General features: G+C 60.9%; 1 protein-coding gene across 12 annotated transcripts in view; it reads right to left on the reverse strand.

The window, feature by feature from the left end:
- HDAC4 (histone deacetylase 4) overlaps positions 1-19,531 on the reverse strand; it is a 182,107-nt gene that overhangs the window by 84,295 nt on the left and 78,281 nt on the right. For 9 of the 12 annotated variants that reach the window (XM_045198012.3, XM_071220756.1, XM_071220759.1 and 6 more), the window contains one exon: positions 7,713-7,784. The exons of 2 other annotated variants lie outside the window; for them this stretch is intronic. In XM_045198012.3, coding sequence (XP_045053947.2) covers positions 7,713-7,784 — 72 coding nt within the window. Of the gene's footprint in view, positions 1-7,712; positions 7,785-8,017; positions 8,040-19,531 lie in introns of those variants that run through there. One more of the 12 variants, XM_071220758.1, reaches the window with a different exon arrangement.

The raw sequence follows: 19,531 nt of genomic DNA on the forward strand, positions 1-19,531 counted from the left end.
CGGCCACACCCTGGGACATGCCTGCCCCACCCACGTGGCCCTGCCTCCCTTACCTGCTGCCCACGCTTGGGCCACGGCTGTGCCCACACTGGTAAGTTCCTCTCTGAGAGCCGTTTGGGATGGCCCCGCTCTCACTGGGTAAAAATACAGTATCTAAAATCAGAAACAGTTCCAGAGGTCTAGGAAGGCCACAGATCTCCCAGACAAGTGTCCTTGCATTTCAGTTTCATGAGGTCAAGTTTACATAATACGAAGAACACATTTCAGAATTTCCTTCTTAGCAACCTCCAACGTTTGGTTATGTGTTTTACCTAACAGCTGGGTTGCAGGAGGAACCAATATTACTTAATAGTAACAGTCGAAACATTTAAAAACAGAAGGTGTTTCTTCCACTTGGTAGGGAGAGCGAGCGGTGCACAAGGCCGACCTGAAGCAGGCCCGTCTTCCCAGCAGAGCGGCCTCTTCGGCACGGGGTGGGGGGCCGCCCTCCCGGCCTGCAGCGAGCTTTGCACCTGGCCTTCCGGACCCCACATGCCCAACAAGGAAAGCAGCCTCTCCCAAGGGCGTGGTGGGTTGTGGGGGTGGGGAAACCCGACAGGCGGTTGGAGACGCAGGCTCCACTGTGTGTTGGGGGCGGCGGGCGGGAGTGGGGTTCGATGTCAGGGTCTGGAAGGAACACACGGGACCTGTGTCCACGACCCAGCCACTTGCTGTGTGTCAGCTCGGTCCAGTGCTCAGCCTCTCACCGCCATGTGTGCCTCCCCTGAGGCCTCCCCGGAAGAAGGGCAGAGCTAAACGGACGGTGGCCGGGCAGCCCTCACCGCCATCACCGCAGTGACCGTCAGAAAGCCAGGGCTCTGACGCTGAGCTGTCCTTCCACAGGGGTGGGGGCTGCCCCCCCAGGTGGACACACACACGAACTGCAACATGGGGAGCTGGGGAAGGCAGCTCCGCCGAGCATCAGTGGTGCTCTGCTGGGCGCCACTTTGTAGAAAGGACACAGGTAACTCTAAGCCAATGTTGTTAAAAAAAATTCACCAGCGGACGCTGAGTGAGGTCCACTCCCTGGCAGCTCTGACTGCAGGGGCATCTTCGCGCCCCGCCCCAGCCGCAGCTCCTATTCACAGCTGGCCCCCAGCATCACGACTGGGTGCGACTTTCAACAACATATGTCCCCCACCAGCTGCATCCATTCCCTACCAAAATTCAGGGTGATTCTGCCTCCAGATGCTCCAGCCCAGAGCCGAGAGCCCTCCCCCCGAGACCCCCTCACCGCCCACCTGCAGCTTCCGAACCCCACCACACATCTCCATCGTCACAACCGCTACAGCCAGGCTCCCTGTCCCTCCCCGGCCCCACAGGGCCAGCGGCCATCCTCCGCAGCACAAGGCTGGTGGTCCACCCCACTCGGAGCCTCTGGGACCTCCCCTAAGGCCCAGGCAGAGCCTGATGGCGGGTGGCAGCCTGTACGTCCAGCTGCAGCCGGCCGGTACCCAGAGCTGTGGGCCCCAGTCCCTCGGCCCCTACGCCTCTCCTCGCCTGCCTCCTGGCTGTCCCGGCATAGCGCCCCAGGGGCCCGCTGCGCATCCACTAGCTCCAGCCACCTCCCCCGGCCGCTCCCACTGCTGAGGACCACTCGGTCTCCTCTTCCCCTGGTAGAACATGAGCTCCACAGAAACCAGCAGGTTTCACTCGTAGTCAGCGTGTGCCGCGGGCAGAGACTGGCCCCTGAGGCCCAGCGGCCGTGAAGGACTGAGGGCTAAAGGAACACATAGGCCCAGTGGCTGGACAGTGAGGCCTTCCTGGGCCACTTGATTCGTAATTGCAGGCCCCGCCCCCACAAGAACGCCACCGTCCTCAGCTGCTTTTCCCCCCACAGCACACACCACCTTCTCACACCTGATGCTCTGCGTGACCCACCACCTGGAGTCTGAGTTAATGAGCACACACGGGGCCCAGCACTGAGCTGGAGAACACAGCTCTTCCCAAGCACATGGTCAAGAGTCACAAAAATGACCACAGAGCAGGCCTCGACTAAACTCCTAGGCTTAGCCATTCCCAACCATGACGCGGTACTCTGTAAGTGAATGACAAAAAGATTATTTGAAAAATTTCATACCTTCAAGTGAAAAACACTTCTGAATGTCTCATTGTTTAAAAGAGGAACCATCAAACAAATTTTAAAGAGGCTCCGAAACGGATTCCGGGAATCAGCACGTGAATCTTACAAATCATCAAAAGCAGCTGCATCTGCGTAGAGCAGGACACGCCCTTCACTGCTCACATCCAGAGGAAAAAAGGGTAAAAATCAATGGGCCGAGGGCTCGGCCTCCGAGTTTCGAACGCGCGTGTGCGAACAACCCCGTGAAAGAGCAGAGACAGCAGCGTCAGAGGCGGGGCCGGCTTCGCAGGAGGTGAGAGGGCTGGGCAGTGCCACCCGGCACCTCAAGCCCCTGGAGATGTGCAGCGGTGTGGCCACCACGCCCCCTGCCCAGCAGTCCTCCCTTGAGGCTGGCCACACACAGGGTGCTCCATGGGTGGGTGGGGGACTAAGGAACACCAGTCTCGTTTCCCTTGGGCTCCTTCCCACCCGTGCCACCACCCAAGGACGCTGCGGGAGAGCTGAGAGCCACCCAGGAAACACGGAGGGCCTGCGGTGGGCGGCTCCAGGAAAGGGGGCCTCGCCCAGAAGGAAGGCACTTCACCCTCCCACACGGCAGGGTGTCAGCAAGACAGACATGTCACATTACATTGAAAGGGGACCACGAAAATCACCTCAGGTGGACATGACAGGTAAGCAGGGATGAGGGAGAACGCCCGCCCTACTCCCGGCTGGATGCACATTCAGACGCCATGTCCAGGGTCCCCGCTGCCGCGGCCCAGGGACTCTCTGACACCCCCACGCACCACGGGACACGGGGACAGGAGCACTCCTCTCACAGCAGGCGCCACGGCAGCATCTCTGCACAGCCCAGACTTGTGCCCGCCGCCCGGGCCCTGGCACCACACAGGCAGAACAAAACCCCGCCTTGGAAAACATCCCTGCTCCTCCCTAATCATCACTGTGACTTCGAATGTCCCACAGGGACATGAAAGGACCTTCGAGTCAGACCTTAGGGTCGCTGCCCCAGTGGCCACACTTGTGCTGTAAGAGGGAGAAACGACCAGCTGCAACCCCACCCCCAGGCTCGTGTGACCATTCAGCCAGGCTCAGGCAGAGCGGAGCACAGGGAGACAGTTGTCACCCGGCCACTGACATCCCCACCACGCCATATCCAGCACGTGTCTGCTTCCTAGTGCTCCTGTCCCTTGTCCAGGCCACACGGTCCCAAGTGCTTGTAACATGGAGGCAGTAACAACACAGAATTTAACAGGGGAACGGCCTGTGCTGAACACGAGTGACCCGAACGGTCAGACTCCCACCCCTCCTCTCTCCCCCTGGGCATGGAGAGCACGTCCGGGGCCAACACCACCCCGTCACTAGGCAGAGTGGCCTGGCCTGGGCAGTGGGGGCGTGCTTGGCCCTGTGGGGGCTCAGGAGGCAGAGGCCAGGCAGCCTGAACACCTCCATGTATCCCTGCAACTCAACCCCCGCAAACAGGACGTGGATCACTAAGAAGTCACCCACACAGGGTGGATAAACCCCAGAGAACCGAGTTCTCACAGAGCACACGGGTGAGAAACGGGCACCCGCCTCATCGGATGGAGGACACCAGGTGACAGCGTGTGGTGGGGAGGCAGGGCCCAGGACCCTGGCCCGGGAGACGGAGGAGGCTCTGTCCCCATGGGGACATAAGGGGACCGGCCTCTGTGACCCCAGGGAAGCTTCCCATGGCCTCGTCACAGCCAGTCACACACTGGTGTCCTCAGGGCCACAAACCAGGTGACAGGTCACACTGTTACCAGAAGGCAGGTGGCACTCACTTCACCACTGTGCCGGGTCACCACCCCTCAGGTGAGGGCAGGGGGCTGGCAGGCACCCAGCCAACACCCCCACCCAGCTTTGTTTTAAACAGTGCGTCCCGGGGGTCACCACGAAGGCTTCTGGGCCGTGGGCACAGGGAGACCGTCATGCTGGGGGAAGCAGCAGAGCCAGTGACTGGGACTCGCAGACCGGAACACGCTAGAAACACAGGAGGGACCCCTGCTGCACCTCCCCACCGCCTGACACCTCTGCCAGGCTGAGCAGCAACCTGACACCAGAGAGCCAGCTCAGGCTTGCAGGACCGGCCACCTGCTCCAAGGTGAGCGGGCCCCTGGAGGCAGGTGGGCGCCACTACCACGGGTCTGCTGGCTGGCTCCTGCGCCTTGCTGCAGCTCAGTCAGGCCCAGCCCTGGTGTTTCACTCACAGCCCAAAGTCGGGGGTGGCGGGGTAGAGCAAAGAACGGAGTGGTCCCCAAGAGAGCAAGGGGGGAGGCGGCAGGCAGGCAGGCAGTCTGCGTCTGCGCCGCAGGTCTGTACACGGCGGCTCGCCAGGGCACAGCCACCCACAGGGCCTCCTGACCGCTCCCAGGAGGGCTGGACACGCACAGACCTTGACTCTGACCTGAGGGCTCTGCGGCACCCCTGGGCAGAGACGCCACACTGATGGCACTCAGCCTCTGCAGCCGCGAGCCCCGCCGGCGCACAGGCCGGGCCCTGCCGGGACCGTGCTGGAGGGAAGGGGGGCCTCTGGACGTTCGTTGAGCAAAGCAAACTGTGATTTTCTTCCAGTTTTCCAAGTGGCTAGACTTGACTTTGACACCTTTGTGTTCTGCGTTCCCTTCTTCTCCACAGTGAACAGACGGGGCAGCACAGCAGCCAGAAGGTGACAGTGCAGGGCGGCCGGCCTGGCAGTGGGACGGAAAAGCAGCGAGGGCTCCCTCCTGCCACCCCTGCCTGGCCTGCCAGCAGGAGTCGCCCCAGGAACCAGCAAAGGTGGCCGCTGACCCTTTCTTGTGCCCCACCCAGAAAGCCAGCTTCCCACTACAGACACCGAAGGAGCATCAAGTGAGAAGCATCAAAGCGAAGGCCCTGCCCCCGGGGACCTGCTTAAGGCCAGGAGCAGCTCCCAGAGCCTGCGAGGGAAGGGTCCGGAGCTTCCCCTGAGGTCACAAGTTGCAATGTGGCTGGGGGGCCACAGAAGCTGGCGGAGCCAACTAACCTCCAAGAGTTCCCACCCAAAAATTCAAGGAGGGTCCAGAAATTCAGTCACCGCCTTGACAGAGAGGTAATCAAATGCCCTGTAAGGTCTGGCAATCCACGGTTAAAGCCAAGCCTCACTTATTTTTTATTAGTTTGGATACGTTCTCTACAGGCTCTATAGTTTAAGATTCCAGAACGTTCTCTTAAAACCTGCACCTTCGTCACACAGCCTTGGAAAGAAGGCTTCTCAGCCTGGACAGGAACATGTGCTGAGGGAGCAGGGCAGGGGCAAGGGCGCCGGCACGGCGCACCTGAGCGACCTGCAGACGGTGCTGTCAGGTGCAGCCCACCGAAAACCAGCCGCCACGTACGGCCCTCTGGCGCAGAAGGCCAGGCCACTTCCTGAGGCTCTCACCTCCAGCAGCCGTCTGGGGAGCGGATGCGCAGAGCCCCTGCTTCACATGCCTGGTGGCCCCGGGACGGGAACAGCCCCCTGGCCTGCCATCAGGCGACAGTGAGGACTTCCCGTGGGCACTGCCACTGCTGCCAGCGGTTGTCGGCCCGGAAACCCACTCCTCCCAGGCCCCGCGGAGTCCAGGCTGTGGGCACCACCACCGCCCAGCTCCCCCTTCCCTGGAAAGCAGCGGCCCACACCTTCCTTCCGTAGAGTATCTTTTTGGTAGTAACGGTTACTCTTGTAACTTGGAAAAAGGTCTGTTACTTCACAAAGTCACAATGATTCAGAAGCCATTTAGCTGTTCTCCCCAGTCCCCATAACCCCAGCACGTGGCACAGGCAGTGCGAGACCCCAGACACACCTGCCTGTCCCCTTCTCCTCTGAGCGCGGAGCCCAGCACCTCCCTCACGTAACTGGGTGCTGACGACCTGGCCTCCACAGGACACCTGCCCGGCCAGGCCCCACCCGGGAAGGAAGCTGACGAAGGGCCTCTGGGAAGGGAGCACGTGGCCCAAGGTGCGCCGTTCCCTTCGGCACAGCCCGGGCCGTAAGACGCTGCCCTGAAGTGGCAGGGATCGCACACCTGTTACAGTTCAGCAGGAGACACGTGGCTGTAGGTTTCTCTCACGGTACAACTACTTTATAATTAAAAGTCCTAACGTGAGGAAAAAGAGCAATAGGATCCAAGGTGTTTACATAGAAGAAGTTAAGTGGGAAAGGGAAGAATCAGAATGACCCCCCTCCGCCCAAACTCAAGTCCATGGTCTGTCTCTGCAGGCAGCTGCAGTCGGCCCCACATCAGGTCTCAGCAGGCGCAGCTGCTCCCCGAGCCAGAGGGTCCACCTGAAGCCCACCTCTGTTGACTCCCCTAGACACGACTCCCACTTCCCACCTTCTCGCGTTCTGTGGAGCTACCTGAAAACCTCCTCCCCTCTGTCCCACACCTGGGCGGGCAGGAAAGTGTCTCAAACACCCAGCTGCATGGGGTCTGTGTTTAAAGAGGGCAGAGAGTGGGAACCAGCACTGTGAAAGCTGGCCCCTTAGCCGACCGTCTGAGGGGCCCCACCCTACTCTCACCCCCGCACCAGCTGGGAGGAAAAAGAGGTGTGAGACCAGGAGACAGGAGACCAGCGCCCCAGCAGTGGCCTGTGTGCGCCCCACCTAGGAGCACGGCAGAAGAATGGCCCCGCCCTGCGTTTGGGGGAAGGCCGACAGCGGCCCTGCAGCCCTCAGAGCACCCCCGTGCATGGAAGGCACTCCGCTTTGATCTCACAGCCCTGCTTCCAGCGTCACCACAGATGGGCTGGGCTGGTGGGGGCCAGGGCAGAGTGGGGGCCAGCAGACCTCCTTGCCCAGCCGGCCCTGCCCAGGAAGGGAGCATGCAGAGCGGACTCAGGAAGCCTGGGTCTACAAGGAGCCACCAAGCAAAAACCATGGAGACAGAGGCCTTCGGGCCCCGGCGCAGGCGAGGGTCAGCAGCACCCACCTTGTGACCCCAGCTGAACACGCGCAAGGCCCAGGGGCAGCAGCTCCGCCCAGCCCAGCCTGCGGGAGGCTGGTTCCTTCCCGGGGAAGCCAAGTGGCCTGTGAAGGACTAACAGGCCCACTAAGAGCTTCAACCCTAGGCTGAAACCATGTTGTGGGGGACATTTTACAGAAAAAGGAAAGAAGAAAATTTCCATGGCCATGTAGATTGGGAAAACTTTGCTGAAAGCAAAATATTTAGAAATACCCCACGTGGAATAACAGGTTTATAATCACAGGTGATGCTTTTTTGTCAAAGAACCCAGAGGGGCTCAGGAAACAGTGTCATGGACTCAGTTCGCCACTGAGAAGCCTGGTGTCACGACAAGTGTCACTGGCTGTAGCCTGTGGCCACCCTGGCCTGGAACTTCCGGCCCCAGCTAGAGCTCAGCACGCAGCCTGTGACGCTCCCACAGGAACAGTCAGCGTCCCGCTGCCACCTGAGTGGCATCTACCCCATGCCCGTTTCCTTCCCAGGACGGGTGTGGCCTCTTGCCCCAGGAAAAGTCACCCAGATACTGAGCCTTCTAGCCAGGCTCCCCCAATAAAGCAAAGCCCTGAAACAGCCTTCGGGCGAGCCGGCCCGGGCGGGGCGTGCCAACTCACCGGTGCTGGGCACGTGGTTCGTGCGGGCAGGGCTCAGCAGCTCCACGGGCTGGTCTCGGCCGGCAAGTCCATCTGCAGGACAGAGACAGCGGTGGGGTCTGGCATTAGGAACGCTCTAATTTCAACAAGAACACTTCACACCCAGACCCTGCACGGGGCGAGTCCTCGCGAACACCAAAAACCTGCGTCCTTCCTACTTTAAAGAAGCCAGATCTACTTCCAACACAAATTACTCTATTTGCCGAATCAGAACGTAAGAGACCCTCTGCAGAACAAACAAAACAGTCTCCAAGTGAAGTCCTCACACTGGCAAACACCAACTACTGGCCACACTTCTGGCTTAGCTATTCGGTCCACTCGGTCAGCAACCACCCACGCGGTGCCCGCTGCGCTCGTTGGAAGCCAGCTCTCCTGGAGCAGCCACGAGCATGAAGGTCACACGGACGGACGAGCTGAGCTGCTCGGCCAGGCCCCGCACTGACACACGGCCGCGTGCACAGGGCAGCTGAAAGCGCCTGTGGGGCGCCAGCACGGCAGTCAAGGGGCCAGCCGGAGACACACACCTGCTCTCAGAGAAACACCTGGCCAGGAACTCTCAAGGTCAGGTGTCGTTTCTGTCACCTCCCTTCTGGCCCGCCCTTGGGACCTCTACGAGTTCAGGGTGACTCCAAGGCCGGGCCTGGAGCCCGCCCACCATGCACGTCTACAGCAGGCCACAGGGACCGCCTGAGATTTCCCTGTTCTCTGCAACAGAAAGAAAACTGCGGCAAAGCTTCCAGGAATCACACCTCTTTAAAATCAGCTTCTCACAGGCGTGTCCAACAGCCCGCAGCAGGAGGCACGGCAGTGTCCACACTGGTGGGAGGCACCTTCATCACTGACCCCAGGGAGCACGCACGAGGTGCCCAGAGCGGCCGTGAGCTCCCTCAGGCCGACTCTCAAATCAAGACGAAAACTAGTAACTCCAGGTCTACTGATGCTTTTCATGTGGCCTTCACGTTTTGCGTTATACACTGCCCCTAGTGTGTCTGCGGACGTGTTCAGAACACAAGGATAAACACAGTGGCCCAAGAAGGCCTAACAGCGTGCTCTTGAGAGCTGAAGACCATCCAAGGAAGGAGGGAAGGCATGCGAGGCCCCGAGGTGCCCGTGTCCACCACGGCCTGTGTGAGCCATCCCCACTGCACCTGCCGGGGAGGGATGGGGCAGCTCCGACCATGCACCTGTGGGACAGGCCACTCCTGGGCCACTCGGAGAGCTGAACACTGGAATGTGCCGTCTCTTCCCCAAGCAGCAGCCCCTCCCCAGTGCCGGCCACTTGAAGGGACCAGAACAGTTACAAGAAGGCGGCCTATTGGGAAGTTCCGAGAGTCCATGCTCCCCGAGTCAGAAGAAGGGCTGCGGGCCCCGAGGGCTCTTCCCCTGCAGGCCTGGACACGGACCTGCACCCCCAGGCGTACGCGCCTCCACTGCCGTGCAGACCGCGCCCCCAAGACAGCGATGGGAAGCCTGTCTCATGCCTTTCTCCTGAAAGCAAGTGACGTGAAATGGGTTTCATTTACAAACAAAACAATTCTTTTTTTTTTTTTGAAACTGACAAGTCCAAGAAAGCACACACATGCTGACCTTTGACCCACTGGCAACACCGTCAGGCACTGCAGGGACCCCACGGCACTGCAGCCCCTGACGGGTGGGGGTGGGCACCACCAGCCAGGACGTGCCCCTGGGCTGCCCTCCCCCAGCCACCTCTTCAGTGCCCACCCTCAGCCCCATCTGTGAGAAACTCCAGAACCGGAAACAGCGAGGACGCCCAGATGCCAGCCGGGGCCCGGGTTTCATGGTCTCATGGTGGAGGCAGCGGGCCTCCCAGGCCATGGCCACGGGGCGGCCCCCGACCACCACACAGACCTTTCTGGGCTTGGGATGGAGCTGCCTGCAGGCCCCAAGTCCTGAGGGTCCACACAGACACTCCAGAGCCACGTGCGTCAGGGACACCGAACACCACACCCCTCTACCCACTCGAACGCGGGCAGGCACGGCAGTCCCTCTGGGGCCACGGGGAAGGTGTGCGGGGAGGTGTGCTTAAAGGCTTCACCATGGGTTTTAAACCACTGTGTGGCCTGGCTGAGTCTGGCTCACCCACAACGTGCCTCTGGCACATGGTACCAAGTCACCAGGAAGAAATTCGCCGTGCGCGTGAACTGGCCGACAGTCCAGGAAACACTGCCGTCTGACAAGAGCGTGAGGGATTCCACACACAGTGCACCCGGGCCCACGAGAGGGACGCCACCCGGGACACGGGCTCGGCTGGCCGCCGTCGGAGCGGTCCTTGAACCCCAGTCCAGCCCTGACCTGTCGCACCCTCGTGGGACCAGGTCAGACTTAGATCCAGAGGGGACGAGGGGGCCACCACGTGAAACAGCCTGCGAACGCGCACAGCAGCAGAGTCTCCGCAAACCCAGGACCACAGAGGGGTGGGCCCAGGGCCGGGCCCCCCACACCTGCTGTGGAGGGTGGGGAAGCAGCCCGAGCCCGAGACAGCTGGCTATGCAGTCTACAGCTCAGGCTGCGCCGCCTCCCTTGCCCTTTGCAGAACGGCCCCTCCCCTCAGAGCCCTCACCCAGCAGCACCCACCGCCCCACAAACTCCGGCTGCCAAGTGGGCAGGCCCTTGGTGAGCTCTGCTAACGGCCTGCAGCATCCCAGCCCATTAAACGTTTCCTTTCCTCCCCACGCGAGTTACTGAAAAATACTAAAGTTCTATAATAAAGCTGTATCTGCCCAGTATTAGGGATTAAACTTGAACAAGGTAAGTATGGTGAGTTCCAACAGTCTGTGTGTGTTTACTAGCGAACGTGGAAGTGGGAGAAATACTTTTTCCTGAGCACTGGTTTCCTTCATGACAGCCAGCAGACACTTAAACATCACCACGCTGACCCACGGCGCGCGGCTGTCTTGCCCCTGAACACCAGGACCCGCTCTCGCTGCCCATCACAGGACGGCGCGCCTGAGGGAGGGCATTCGCAGGGCCGCAGAGGCTGTCGCCAGGCGAGCGTGGAACAAGAAGATGCCCAAACGCTGGCTCCTGACCTGCAACAGGTGTCTGCGGGGGCGCAGAGGACGGAGTGCTACAAGTTCATGACCTTAGACATGTCGGTCCACGTCCACCCCTGACCAGAACAACCGTAGTTGTTCAGAAGACTTTTCAAGGCCGCCGGGAAAAGATGACACAGCGTGGGTACGAGAGGGTATGTAGGAACTGCCTGCTTCGTGGACAATGAGATTGCACCAGTTAGGGCCACACACAGTGTGTCTGGGAAACTGGCTGTGGCGTCTGGGACTTAAACCCTGCGGGAAACAAATGTGGAGAGGGGCCGATGAAGTGGAAATGGTGTAAAGCTCAGGGTTTCCCCCACCATATTAAAATTTATTTTAACAAGACTTTCAAGCCAAGGGCAAGGTCCCGAGAGAGGGAGGAACAGGCGCAAAGTATCGGGAGGAGCTCAGGGGAGGGGCGCTGCCGGCAAAACAGGTAGACAGGCCTCCAGCCAGGTAGCAGGCAGCAGAGACAGGTCTGCGTCTCCCGGGGGTCTCCTGGGAGAAAAGTCTGCACGCAGTGGAAGGCGGGCGTGCCTATGGGAAGACACCTCCACACGCGGCGGGTGTGCGCGGACTGGACGGCACACCACTGCTCGGCTGGGGTCTGAAAATGCGGCTCTGCACTCGGACCCCCCAGAATAGGCCTGCATCCATCACTGAGGAAGGCCTCCACTCCCAACCGTCACCTAGCTGCTGTGCACGTTCGTTCGATGACCTCTGCTCACTGACGCCAGCCGCGGCTTCTCCTCACCACTCCTGTCTTCCACACGGAACGGCGGCACACGACCCAGCACGCCCCTCTGGGTGCCCGGCTGAGAAGCCTGGAGGCGCTGATTCACAGACACCTGCAGTGCCCGGGCTACGCTCCGGGTGCTGCCCGGCAGGGGATGGGCACGGGCCCATGTCCGTTGGGCTCCCTCTGCTCGTGCGCCTTGGAGACATTTCACAGTGAGGGTCTTCCAGGAGTGTAGGAGACTAGCGCCAGGCCCCGCCTTCTGCCCGGTGCCCTCATCCTCTCCCGCACCGGCTAGAGTCACCACCTGACTGGCCTCTCGCTGCGCCCTCACACGCTCAGTCTGCTTCCCGCCCCATGCCAGCTGGCACCTGAGCCAAGACGAGCAGCCAGCAGGGCAGGGCCCACGCTGAGGCCCACTCACTGTGAGGGGAAGGCCTGGCACCCACGCCCCGGGGGCAGGGCCCTCCCCTGCCAGGCACTTGGGGCTGGTGTGGTGCTGTGGCCTACTACCCGGGCCACCTGCCTTGCTTCTGTCAAACCCAGCCAGGCATCCCGTCTCACCGGAGAGCTCAGTCAGGGCAGACAGGGCCAAGTGCCCCGGGCCCAGCCGAGCAGGAAGGCTGGGCGCAGTGAAGAGGCGGCCACGGTCATCACTGCACAGAAGGGTGATCGCAGCGGGTTACTTGGCAATGTTCTGTGGGAAGGCCGCCTCGCCCACACCTATTTGAGATTCGATCCACAAAACCAGAAAGAACACAGAGCAACCCCAGCCACAAGCCGCGAGGAGGAGTGCTGGTGGGAGCGGCCAGAGGGCACAGAGGGGTCTCTCCAGTCCCCAGTACAGAGCTGGACGACATGGGGCGGGGACACGTGGGAGGGAGCATAACCCACAGCCTGGCGGGTGGGCGCAGCTGGCAATAGGCCAGCAGGGCTCTGGCAGCTCAGACAAGCCGGGCTCTGTTCTCTGGTTTGAGGGGGTACTTCCTGGGTGGAGCTTCTCGGCAAGTCTCCAAGTGGGTGCTGGGGGCCGGGGACAGTCCTCCTGCTCCTCCCCCTTTCCCTCCCTCCCTCTGTGGTGCTGGCAGCTCTCAGCTTGCCCAAAGGCGGCCCCGGGCAGCTCAGCCATTAGTAAGAGATTTACCTAAATCTGGAGAAAATGTCCCTGCCCCCAGACGACATCCATCCGCCCCACAGGGACCACGGGATCGGGTGTGTCTTTCCAAAGCTGTTGGGAGTGCCAGAGGCAGAGGAGGAGACAGGAACCTCAGGTTCCACCTGAGACAGGTGCCACCTGCAGGTTCCTGAGTCTGTGTGAGAAGTGACTGACGGACAACAGAAGGCACCCCGAGTCCATGAGGGTCTCACTAACTGAGCCAGGACCGCCCTTCGCACGGGCTCCCAGGACACAGTCGGCAAGGCCCCAGAGCCAAGCCAGCCGGCAAACATGGGAAGCCAGCTGTGAGCACCCCTAGAGCACCCACGGCAGCCCCTTGCTGGCCCCTGCTGCTGCGTTTCTGCAGAGGTCCTGTTCTCTGACCGACACTCGCCCTGGGACTCTCCCCCACCACCGGCAGACTGCCCGGCTTCCATTCACGGTGAGCCTCGCCAGTCCCACACTACACCAGGGCAGAGTTCTGTCTGCTCGGTGGCCGTGGAGACAGATAAAGGGAGAAATTGAAAGAACACACTCCGAAGAGCAGGGCACCAAATAAGGTCCTCCCGCCCCCTACACGTCAGTGATGCTCCGGCACACCCCGCCCGGACACGGGACCGGTGCCCTCCAGGCCCAGGGAACTGACAAGGCAAAAGCAGCTCCTGAAAATGTGAGTCAGCAACTGACACCCGAGGGCCAGGCCACCCTCCTGCGTGCCCCCCGCACTGCCGAGCGTGTAGCCGTAAGCTCAAGGGGGCCGTCGTCCAGTGGCGGGGACCTGGAACACAGGTGCAGGTTAATAAGGGGCTCGAGAGAAACACATCCCTAGCGCATAACAGCAAACCAGCAACGGTTTGGGCTTGGCCGTCTGGAGCAAGCCCACGTAGGCTCAGCAGCCTTGTAGCTGGAGCCCTCCCTCGTCACCCTCGCCCCGCAGGCCCTGCCGGACAGAGCCGCCACACCGGACTCGAGGCGCCTCTCATCCTGCTCACAGAAAGAGGGGCCTCTGCCCCCTCTGTGAGCGCAGCGTCTCCGCAGTGACCAAGCACCCCACACATAATGACCGGCACACCACGGACCCTGAAGACGCCGTGAGGCTGCTGTTCCAACTTGTGTTGGAAAGGCTCGTGTCTGCTGGCGTGGGGGGCAGAAAGGGGCAACGGGCATGAGGACGAGGGTGCCTCCTTGCCACAGAGCTGGGAGGAGGTCCAAGGTGGGGTCTAGTCCAATGTGAACGAAGGCACTGGGACTCCCAGGTAGATGGCGTGTGGGTGCTGCACGGCGAAGCCACGCACCGAGGCGAGAGACCACACGAGGGCTGGCGGGCGGGATGCCTGCCGGGGGAGCGGGGAAGACCCAGGAGGCGGGTGTCACCGACCCTGTTCGCTCTAAAAGACCTGCTACTCTCCTCCTTCCCACCATTACCTTGTAACTTTCTCACACACGAAAAATGCCACAGTGTTCACGGTTTGTCAACGGCTCAAAATTCAAGTCCGTGTGCACTTCCGTTTCACAGGCCCTTTCACAGGCCCCGCCGCCCCACACACCCTCCACACTGCCACCCTAACCTGGGGCCTTCGTCTCCGAATGCCTCTCTGTCTCCCTAGCTGCGCCACGAAGAAAGGAGGGAACCGAGTGTTAAAGGTGAACATCCAGCCTGGCCAGGAAGCACAAGCACAGGGAGCCCCCAAGGGGGGCAGTGTGCTTCACCCCGGTGGCTGGTGCCTCCTGCCGGTCTCCCTTGGCTTCCCCTGCAGTTGCCCTCCCTGACACACCAGCCCATGGGCCAGGTCACTGCTCTGGGAGGTGGCCTTGTCGGCAGCGGCTCCCCAGTGGCAGCACCTGCCGCGTCGGAGCTGCCACACGTCGCCCGTCACGGGGGGGATGCCCTGGGGCTTAGCCCGACGCCCCGACTCAGGTTCCGTGTCTCTGACCAACTCCATCAGGAGCTGAGCGTGCTCTCGACGCAGCGCAGGTCCTGGGGCCCGTGCAGATGTAGGGCGGCAGGACTCCTCTCCGGCCCGCGGCCCGCGGAGAACACACGCGAGTGTTAGAACACCACCACTTCTTCCTCACACCCAGGACTCCAACCCCAGAGACGTGCCCAGAGATGCCGGGACCCCTCACCAGGACCAGCAGGGGTGACAATAAATTGCAGACCGTGCCAACCTGAAAGTAACATGTCTGTGTCACCCCAAAACTGCCTGCCCTCCACAGCGTCTCACCAGCACAGCTCCACGGTGGCTGCTTGACCCCGTCTGCTGCTGGGGGCTGCCATGGGCTCGGTCTCCCCCCAGCAGCTCATCTGGGGGCTGAGCAGGTCCAGAACCAAAGGGATGTCCCACTGGTGGGGAAGCACCCGGATGCCTGATGGTTTTAGTTGTCATCAGCAGCAACATGTGGCACTGGGCCGGGGCAGTGGACTTCGAGGGACCTAGCCCTGACGGGGCTGGGAAACGGGCTTCCTCCCGAGAAGCTGCATGTCTCACCCTCCTGCCCACAACCCAGAAGAGGAGGGTCACTTTCTGCAGCCTGACGGGGACCGTCCTGTCCCGGCAGGGCCCGGCTGCCAGGGATGGCAGCAGAAGGAAGACGGGAGGGGCTGTCTCAAGAGTTAGACCAGGAGTGAACTGCTGGTCTGGGTCTTGGGAAGGGATTCCCTGCGGGCCCTCCATCGTGCACCCAGCTTTCACCTGCGGCCAGACCGGTGCAGCCACCGGTTCTTGAAAGGGCCCTCCTGGGGACCGGTCCTCAGGGCCTGGGGCCTTGCACAGGCCGGCGGAAAGGGGCTTTCTACAGGCGAGGCTTCTGGGTCAAGCTTTAAACCATTCCCAGCTTGAACTCCTTCTACTCTTGTACTGCCTGGTCACACACAGCACGATGTTCTCAACGTTCGGATCTGTTCCCTGAGGACTTTAAAACCTCCTCCCCCACTCCAAGAGGAGCGGCACACGAACCACAGCCCCCACGCCGCAGCTGCCCCACTGCAGCAGCTCTGCGGGAGCGCCCAGCGCCCAGGCAGCCGTGCGCCGGCCACTCAGTCGCCTGCTTCACACACGTGCCCCCCAGAGCCCAGGAGGGTTTAAGGTCACTGCCTCCCTATTATTTCCTCCCAGAGTTCCACAGCACAGCCCTCCCGCCCACAAAGCCAGCTTTCCGGGACCTCCTCCGAAAAGCTGGCCCACCGCCCGCTGAGCTCTCGAGCGCGTCCCCGCCACTCGCAGTGTGGATGCACCCCACGACTTCCCCGACTTGAGACTGGCTGGTCTGACCGTTCTTCACCCCTTTCGCAGCCCCTTCTATACAGCACAGCCTCTCATTTCTAAAAACGCAGCGACTGCGGGAAGCAGGTTCCACACCACCCTCCACGGACAGAGCCCCCGACAGGAGCAGCAGCCTGCTGTCAGGCGCGGGTCAGCGACAGGATCCAGCTTTGTCCCTGTCACTCGCTCTTTTCAGCCTGTGGCTTATGCAGGACTATGGAGGAGGCCCAGGCGCCTGGGGCTGGTGGCACCAAGGTTAAGCTGTGAGTACAGAGCCCTGGTGACTGGCGCCAGAGCCCGGGCCCCTCCTAGGTGTCCCTGACCTCAGACAGACAACCTCGCCAGCACGGGCCTCGCTTTCTACACCCGTAACATGGGTGAGGTGCACTGCTCACCTCACAGGAGGTGAGAGCCGGCGCCTACGTGAGCCCCCTGCCTGATACCAAGCTCATGGGACCTGCTCACAACCAGCAGGACCACGGGCCTCGGAAACCCAGGTGTGGGGGTGGGCCCTCGGACTCCCCCTCCACCAGTGGGCGGGCGGCCTCCCAGGTTCTAGCAGTCACTGAGGAGGAAAGTCAAAAGGCGCAGAGGGGGAGCAAAACTACAGGAGGTCTTTCTGTCCCACACGGGTCCATCCCAGGGACGGCCGGCACAGGCGTGGCCCGTGCCAAGCTCCAGAGGGGCAGACTGTTTCCGAATAGCCAGGATGGCTTCTTATAAAACCTTTGAAAATACTGAAAGCCCTGGCTGGTGTGCTCAGTGGGCTGGGCGCTGTCCTGCAAACCGAAGGGTCGCCGGTTGGATCCCCCATCAGCGCTCAGGCCTTGGTTGTGGGTCAGGGCCCTGGCTGGGGCGCATGGGAGAGGTGACTAGTCAATGTTTCTCTCTCTCCCTTCCCCTCTCTCTAAAAATTAATAAATAAAGTCTTTCTCTGCACCCCCCCCCCATATACACAGCTCTCTCACTTCCCAGACCTCCAATTACTGCCTCGAGGGCCTGTGGTTTCGTGATACAGAACCTGGTGCCCAGGTGGCCAGCACCCCGACCCCAGCTGAACCCCTACACCTACGCCTACCTCACAGTCTGCCTGAATGAGTGGCACGTGTTCAGCTTCCTGTAAAACACAGTAATTATTGGAGCAAATTCACTTTGTATTCGTCCACATTCAACTCAGGCGGAAGTCAACCCTGCCCCACTGGGTTCGCTGGTGACAACGAGTAGAATGACGGAGCGAAGGTCACCTGGAGGAGCCACACACACACACAGAGCAGCTTTCTTCCTATAATTACAGCTGAGCAGGCAGGTGTCCCACCACTCAGGCACGAAAGCCACCTGAAGGAAGAGAGCCCTTCGGTGGTCCTCAGTTACGACTGACCGACCTACGTTAAATCAGCCGCGATCAGAAAGAAGGACCAGCCTTTTGACTCCACTGCAGGAAGAGAGGAACTGCAAACAGGAGCGGCCGGGTCTGTGAAGCTTGGCTGACTCGCCGATTCACAGGGACGCCTGCGGCCAAAACCAACTACACACCTGGGAACGCACCGAGCGCCCCCGTGCCCACGACAGAGAGCCAACCCCTCGCACGGTCTGCAGCACTTGGGGTGCCGAGCCTTGGTAGACTTGGTCTGTAAGCACCCTTCACGTCCCACTTCAGGCACACAGGAACGGCAAGGTCGACGGGGGCGAAACTCCCTCCCTAAGTTCGAAAGGAGAGAGGACCGGGTTCCGAGCAGAGGAACACGAGACAAGGTGCACCGAAGCGAGGTCCCAGAGCACTGGAGCCAGCAGCACGGGCCCAAGGGCGAGCTGCGAGGAGGCAGAGGGCTGGACAACCCCGCCCACCAGGCCACAGGCAGCGGGGGGGCTGGGAAGAATCTCCCCTGAGCAACTGAACCCTACACCGGGCCCTGCAGGTGTGGCCTCCAGACTCCCAGCACCCACGCTGGTCTGGTACCCTGAACCCAGAAATCAAGGTGGAACTCAGTCCTGAGCTTGGAGCCCCAGCAAAGCCAAGTCAAAGCGCGTTCATGAGAGGGAGCCGCAACCCGGGGTGCATGAGAGGCCAGAGAGAGGATGAGAGGCCGGGAGGGTGGGAGGGGAAACCTCCGGAGAGTTTACAATGGAAACAGAATCCTCTACACCAGAATCAGCAGACACAACAAGGTAACAGAGAGGACTCCCGAATATCCGTAACATTAAAACAATAGGCCCGTCTTTTAAAAAGTAGTATGTTAAATAAAGGGAGAAACTACACTAACAGACAGGAGTCCTGGAAAAGACAGGAGAAAGTAATCAAAAAGAATGAAAAGAACCTTCTGGAACTGAAAAGAGCAGACCAGATATGACTGCCGAGAGAACTCACGAGTGAGGTGACAGAGGCCCGACCTGCGCGCAGCCCGGGAGGAGCACGGGTGGGCGCAAAGGATGGAGTCTGGCGGCCCAGCCCAGACCGTGGCTTCCTGCGGTGGGAAGGGCGAAAGGGCAGGAAAGGCACCGTTCAAACACATCGTACTGGGGCCCATTCCAGAGGCACAGGCGTCACCAGGGTGAAAAAGCAGGCTGAGTGCCAGGTGGCGCGGGCTGGACAAGCCCACACCTGGACTCCCCGCAGCGAAGCAGCAGCGAGTCCGCTGAGCACGGAGCAGAAACGGCCCAAGTGGAGACAGCTCTGGGCCCAGAGCTAACTCTTCACTGCACCAAAAAGCCAGGGGGCAGAGAGCTTCGAAAAGCTGCATGAGACACGTGTCACTGTGATTCTTCACGCAGCTGAGGACCCTTCAAGAAAAAGGACTCTTTTAAGACACTTATCTACAGGCGTCCAGAAAGGCCCAGCATCTGCCCTGCCGTCGGAGGCTGCCCCGAACCCCTGGTCACGGGAAGGGTTAGGAAAGCACCGCAACCTGCACGTGGTGCGTGCCCAGGCCGACTCCGCGGAGCTGGTGCCAGGAGACCTACGGTCCCAATGAGGGTGTGGACAGGGAAAACACAGGCCAGCAGGGACACTGGTGGGCCCACACGAGGACTGAGGTGCTTTCCTCGCGGGGGGGCAGAAAATCGGGGTAGGAGTGGTGAAGGCCCCAGGCAGTCACAAAGCTGAATTTAAAATGTGTGGTTCTGAGTGATAAACCAAAGTCAAAAGGAGAGAGAACAGAGCCAGAGCCTGGGCCCAGTGACTCAGTTGGCTGGAGCACTGTCTCGGGCACCAAAAGGCTGCAAGTTCAACTCTGCCTCGGGAGCTACCCAGGTTGCTGGTTCAGTCCCAGGTCGAGGTGTGTACGGGAGGCAACTGGTCGACATTACCCTCTCAAATCAATAGAAATATATCCTCCGGCAAGGATTTAAAAAAGGGAGAAGAGCTTTTTTTGACAAAAACTGAGAATGCTTGCCACTCAGAAACCATTACTGGAGTGACAACTGAAGACCCACTCAGGGAGAGGCCGTGTCTCAGGGAGAGAGTCAGGCACCAGGAGGAGGGTGGGCCCGGTGCCGGTCAGCAGGGGTGCAGCCGTAGGCAGGCAGCACGGAAGGCCAGGCCAAGCCCAGGCCTCGCCAGTCCCTGGGGCCAC

The sequence above is a fragment of the Desmodus rotundus genome, chromosome 2 (genome assembly GCF_022682495.2).
Source record: "Desmodus rotundus isolate HL8 chromosome 2, HLdesRot8A.1, whole genome shotgun sequence".
Taxonomy (NCBI): Eukaryota; Metazoa; Chordata; class Mammalia; order Chiroptera; family Phyllostomidae; genus Desmodus; species Desmodus rotundus.